The sequence below is a fragment of the Trachurus trachurus genome (genome assembly GCF_905171665.1).
Source record: "Trachurus trachurus genome assembly, chromosome: 21".
Taxonomy (NCBI): Eukaryota; Metazoa; Chordata; class Actinopteri; order Carangiformes; family Carangidae; genus Trachurus; species Trachurus trachurus.
Genome location: NC_139899.1, coordinates 27,076,824 through 27,083,447, shown reverse-complemented (window position 1 = coordinate 27,083,447; position 6,624 = coordinate 27,076,824). Strand labels below are relative to the sequence as shown.

Genomic DNA, 6,624 nt, shown 5'->3' with positions numbered 1-6,624 from the left:
AGTTATTTTTTATTTATCATTTTGCTAAAGGTTGAAAATGTTTCATAATAAATGTCCATGCTCAATAATACAGCCGGTGCAAACAGGTTATGATTGGTGCTCCACGCAGCTTTATATAATGATGCCACATCGATATAGTATGTCATTAATCAGTCTTTGCTATTATTACAGAGGGTTTTAGCCCGTTTTTCAGCAACAACAACTTTGCATTATCACAAATCAAATCAAACACTGATAGAGGAATACATTAAACTCCAAACAACACAGCAGCACCGAGCTGCCGACTCATGGGATTCAAACCAGAGCAATGAACACTGGAGAATTAAACGTGTATAATTAATTAGTGAAATTAGTCTTTTCTGTTTAATTTGAATTTTGCTTCACTGCGTATTTTATAAATTATGTACATGTAGAGCTGCATTACTGCTGTTATTATTCTTTTGTGTGTAGTGTGTTGGAGAGATTGAACATTTAAAATGAGTGGTTCCCACTTTAAAAGGCTGGGGGAAGATTGCATTAAAGTGAAATCATTGGTAATTGTACAATGGAAGTTGGAGGTATCCTGGTGACATAGATTTACAGATTTTTCTGGACTGCACCACAAGTTTCCCACAGAAGGCCACGCTGCAAAATGGCTGCAAAAGAAGCCAGAGAGACAGTCTAGAAAAAATTTCTTCTACCAAAGTCACCGTGGTAACAAGCTAGCCCTCTTAGCCTCTTTAATTCCCCATAGTGAGTCACTGTGGCGTCCAATGTATCCTGAAGATGATGGCCTGGTGTTCTGTGAATGTAAAAATGTCCAGCAGCAGCAGAGAATTAGTTGAACTTTTCTTTTTTGAGTTTTTTTTTGGGGGCTTTTCATGCCTTTATTTGATAGGACATCAACACATGGGGCGGGTGCTCTACCAACTGAGCTAAACACAGCCCCAGTTGAACTTTTCTTTTAATCGCTCATTTCATTTTCAGGTGCAATATGATGACTTATTTAGTAGTAGTTTCTTATTTCGTAGGGGAATATTTCTACCTCTACCCATTGTCACTGTTATGGTAAAGATGACATCTGTAGCAAAAAGTGGACTCAAAACAAAATGTGGGCTAAAAGGAAAAACTGGACTATAAAAATAAAAACTGGACCATCTAAATTAATAGCCTGTTGGCAAGAAGCTTCTTGCTAACAGGCTATTAATTTAACAAAGAGTCAAAAGACAGGTGGTGTTTTAAATAAACTTTGACTCGACTTTGTTGCTCCGTGCGTGTGTTCACTTTTTATTTTTAATATCTCTTGAGTAAAACAATGAGGCCAGCAGCAGCAACAACAACAACAGCAGCACCACACACCTCTACAGAAAGAGCGAATTACACAGGTTGTTGTTCAACGGGCCGGTCACTGAGACGTGACCTCGTTTGGAACAGGTAAGCCTTTTACTGCAGCCACGGCGTTTTCTACCATCTTCTCCACGATCCTGCTTGCCGTCTCGTTGGTGCTGATGCCGATGTGCGGGGTGATGAGCACATTAGACATTCTGAGGAGGGGGTGATCCCTGCATGAAGACGATGGAGAGGAGCTGTTAGGAGTAGTATTTCACTCAGTCAAAATTGAAATTTCACTCATTATCTACTCACCCTCATGTCGACTATAAGGGCTGGGAGAAGTTTCAGAGTTATCCATGGCTTCTCTGAGTTACAGGGGGTCTCGGCGTAGCAGTGCATGTCCATATAACGGTTGCAAATGGATACCAATTGTCTTCGTAACAAAAAGACACACTAAAAAACATCCAAATACCTCCATGCTGCTCGTATGTAATGTCCGCCTTGTATTGAAGCCCCGAAATGCGAAATTGTCCCGAAAAAAAATTAAATAAGTCTATATTTCAAGCTTGTTTGTAGCGGAAGCTTCTCGAAGCTCCTCTTCCCGGTTCATCAAATTTGACAAACCGGGAAGAGGAGCTTCTGCTACAAAACAAGCTTGAAATATAGACTTATTCAATTTTTTTCGGGACAATTTCGCATTTCGGGGCTTCAATACAAGACGGACATTACATACGAGCAGCATGGAGGTATTTGGATGTTTTTTGGTGTGTCTTTTTGTTACGAAGACAGTTGGTATCCATTTGCAACCGTTATATGGACATGCACTGCTACGCCGAGACCCCCTGTAACTCAGAGAAGCCACGGAGGACTCTGAAACTTCTCCCAGCCCTTCGTCGACATGAGGGTGAGTAGATAATGAGTGAAATTTCAATTTTGGGTGAACTATCCCTTTAAAGATGAGATTCTGGTTTTGACCGGTCTGAGAGATGAGACCTCGGTAAAGGTTCAGGATGAGTCACGTCTAATGCTGCTGCACGAATAGTCCCCGATTGAAGAGCTTTGACTAATGCATCCTGATCCACGACTTGACCTGAGACATGATGAGTAAAGCGTCATTATTAAAGCAGTCATCATGAAGAAGGGTCAATACAATCTAGGAGCAGAAGGGTCTGATTCTCACCTCTGCTGACGTTGATCAGTGTCGCCGTGGGCTTCATGAGACTCAGCTCTCTGTGGCCGATCAGGCCCGTTGTGTCCGATGTCAGTTTCACCGCTAACACGACGAAGTCCGCGCTCCTCAGCAGCTCGTCCAGCTTCTCGCAGTAACTCGCTCCAACCGCCTGCTCGTCCACTTCACTCCTGAGCAGAATAATGAATTCACACAACTCTCAGACTCAAATTTTTCAAGCCTTTAAGAATGTAATCAGCACACTCAGTGAAGCATCCAGCTTTTAAGAGAGGGCTGTTTCTTTTTTTTTAATCATAGGAGGAGAATAATCAACTCCTTTTGAGAAAGATTTACCCTGTGAGATGAATGCCACTTCGTTAACCATTAGTTGCTAAGTGTCACTGATTGTATGTCAGCTTCTGTGCATGAACGGTTGATTTGCTTTTTACCTTCTGGTCCTGTTGTGATACAGGATCTTCGTCTCAAATCCTTTGCTCCTTTGGGCAATTTTGTAACCAACATCTCCCATTCCAACAATCCCCAGAGTCGAGCCTGTGACTTCAACTCCCATCAGGCTTTGTGGTATGTTGACAGTCTTTGGGTCCAGAGCTATTTGATGACCTAGGAGGCACAAAGTCCATGTCATGTTTGCTACTGTCATTTGTCTCTGCATCTTTTGTTTTTGGAGCCATTTCAAAGTTTTTTTAGTGCTATATAGCTAGTGTTAGCATTAGTTTCTAGTACACTTCACAGTCTAGAAAATTCCTCCTCTTTAAGTTAGCATGCTGGCAAGTTAGCCCTGTTAACAACTCTAATTTCCCAGAATGACTATGACTACCAAGGACAATACAACATAGCAACTTCATGAATTGATATAGGCTAACATCGGCAGATATTAAATGTAGAAAAATGTCATTTTATTAAAATACCAAAAGATTAAGACATCAAATCACATAGGCTATTCTCCTGGGGTTAGCATGCTAACCAGCCGGTTCATCTGTGTGGTGGCTTCCCTTGTCAAATAGCCATTAATGAGCTGTAGCAACAGTATTTAATCTTTCATGAATAAAAAAAGAACTCTAATTCCATTGTAAAAAATATTTACTTAAAAAACTAAAAATTAAATTACATTGGTCAGAAAAACTAGTTTTCTCCCATTCCTATATCTCTCTTATCCAAAATACTGCTGCTGCACATGGTGTTACATTAACATTATCATATTATTGTACATTCATACATACTCTGTCTTATATAAAGGTTGAAAATTTAACTTTGTGATTTATATCATATTTAACTTAACTTACAATCTGCCTTGTCATTTTCCGATAGCGAGTCACTGTTGCCCGGTCTGCCCTAAAGACATGGCGCTCAGAGGTCATGTTGTGACCTCTTGTATTTGAAAGCCAAAATTAAACCAGAAGAAACCATGAACCTTACAAATATGCAGATTTACATGTGATGTTTGTTTTTTATTGTGCTAATGGCATGTGTACAAACAGTTACCACAGACACATGACTGCTGATGTGTCCACTGAATGTTATTATTGTACACCTGCATGAGAGGACGGCGCTGTAATCTTTGGTCATGACTCTGCACCACTGAACCTTTGACCTCACCTTCAAGGATCTTGCGAGCCGACGCCAGGAGGAGGCCCACTGCTAAATCCGCGGTGGAGTCGCTAACCACACCAGGCGTGTTGGCCACCTTCACCCCGAGGCCCGTGATGAAGGGCACGTCCAGGTGGTCGACGCCTACCCCTCCGCTGGCTACAAGTTTAAGGGAGGGGAGCAGCCTGAGCAGGGCCGGCTCGGCGGCGGGGCAGTACTTCCACATGAACAGGGCCTGGACTTTGGGGCCGTGGAGCTCCGGATTCTGCAGGAGCTCTTTGAGACAGATGAGTTGGAAGTGTTGCCTCAGGATGTCAGCGAGCTTTTCTATGTAACCGTTCTCACCCCCCACCTCGGAGATCAACGCCCACGGTTTTTCCTGCTCCATCACCTGCAGACTAGAGGAAACAGATTATCAAAATCAGTGATCATGTGCATTTATCTGGGTTTAAAAGGAGCTGTTGTCCAAAAGAAAATGCATTAGCCATATTAAAGTTATGTTCCTATAACTTGCAAAGAAAAGACATAATATTTTTATTCTGAATAAGTTTTAGGAAGATGAAACTCACCTCTTTAATCCAAGCTTCAACCCGTCTCACACTCAAACTGATCAGGTAGAAGCTGAAAGAGGTGAGAGTTTTTTTTTCTGTGAATGAAGTTAGAGATTGAACATGGTTCAAGTTAATGTGAAAACTGAACCCCATGGCTTGAAGAGGCAGGAGGGGGAGGAGTGGGAGAGAGTTGAGGAGGGGAGGGATGTTCTTGGTGTATTATTCACAGATAATATATGACAGGGTTGAATCTTTCTGAGCTCTGTGCTGCAGCCTCTCCATACCTACAGACATATTGTCAGTAATGGAGAGGATTTAGCATTTACACAACAGTGAATGTGTTTGACGGAAAAATAAATGAATTAAACATCATCAGAAGCTGCACTGTCTTACTGAAAATGTAAACATACTGGGTCTCATTCATGAAACGTGAGCAGCACGGATTTGCGTGTAAACCCTGAGCAGCGCAAATTTACGTGGATTTCCGCATTCATCAATCTTTTAGTAGTGCTGATTTTTTCGTAGCTACTCACAAAATCTACACCTGCTCCGGACTGTGTGTAGCGCTTGTGTAAATGTAGGAATGCAAATAAATACTGCTTGTCACTGTTGAAAATTACAATTTTAATCCGTATTACTCTCTCTCATGTTCAAATTACGCCGATGCCTTTGAAACACGTAATATAAACATGACAAACAATTAGAAATATTTGGAGAGAGAGACGTTTTAGGGATCGGACACGCACAAACACGTCAAGGCTCCATCTTATGATGATGATAATATGATATAAAACCGGAAAAAACGTATTTTTGTTGCTACAGTATACGCTCGGTGGGCGCACACTTCACTCTGCGCAGCAGCGCAGTCGGCACCGGTTTGGACGGAGCTGTGACAGACGGCTGGTGCTTCTAAGAATATAACCTGCCCATATAACTTCATGTGCTGATAGAACCATGCTCCTCTACAGCTGAGGCTGTGAAGAGCCTCCTCCCCCCGTCGCTGCTGTAGCTCTGTAGTTGTGTTTTTTTTTTTTTTTTTTTTTTTTTTTAAGTTTCATATCGAACTATTCTGGCTTTATTTCTTAAACGGTTCTTTAATCAACCAAGGATAGGCCTACTTAATTCACTAAATCTGTTTCTTCCCTCCCCGCCTTAAACCTGTCCCAGTCACCACTACTAACAGAAAATAATTAAATATTTTTTCTGGACTCCACTTCACCCAAAATGACTTCGATCCGTGATCTCTCTTTTTTTCTCTCTGTCCCTCTTTCCTCGTTTGCGTCATGGCCGCAGGTGAACAGGTTGCACCTAACTCCTAATATGGTGGTCAGGATCTCCTTATATGGCTATTCATGTATGGAGATCCATGCTAATTGCTGATCACCGGGGGCGTGTTGTTAGGTTACGATGGGTTGGCATTCATGAACTTACACACGTGTTTACGATCAAATCTGAGTTTCCCGCACCGTTCATGAATCCGGAGTAGAGTTTTAGTAGAGTGAGCTTTTATGTGCAAATCTACACACAGATTTACTCACGTTTCATGAATGAGACCCACTGTACCTATGTATTTATGTATTAGAGCTGCCAATTGATTAAAATATCAAATCAGGATTAATTGCATGATCACACAATTATTTTTATTTTGTTTGTTCAGAATGTGCTGCTTTATGCAAAAGTAACTTTAACAATATCGAATATCAACTCCAGAAACCCTTGAAGGCCTCACTGCATTTGGCAAAAAATAAAAACATGGTGGCTCCATGTAAGTGGAAACTATTTGTACAGAGGATTTATCTTGAGACTGCAGCTGATTCATTCATTCATTCATTCACTGGTTCCTGGTGGAGTCTAAAATCATCAGTCAGTTCTACTGTAAAACAAATATTAGATTAACAGAATTCAAGTCTGCAGCTTCTCTCTGTCCTCGGCTTGTCAACCAAACTAAAGCTGAACAGCTTCTATATATATTTCATTGTAACACTG

The 6,624-nt window shown here is 41.3% G+C and overlaps 1 protein-coding gene across 1 annotated transcript; it reads right to left on the bottom strand.

Annotated features, from left to right (window-relative positions):
* Positions 1-1,384: 1,384 nt before the first annotated feature.
* LOC311005117 (putative 2-ketogluconate reductase) lies at positions 1,385-4,475 on the bottom strand (the record flags this gene model as incomplete). The annotated part of the gene is made up of 5 exons (XM_083997449.1): positions 1,385-1,541; positions 2,305-2,401; positions 2,492-2,670; positions 2,929-3,100; positions 4,097-4,475. 5 exons carry the CDS (start codon positions 4,473-4,475, stop codon positions 1,385-1,387), a joined length of 984 nt encoding a protein of 327 aa, XP_083853575.1.
* Positions 4,476-6,624: the final 2,149 nt, after the last annotated feature.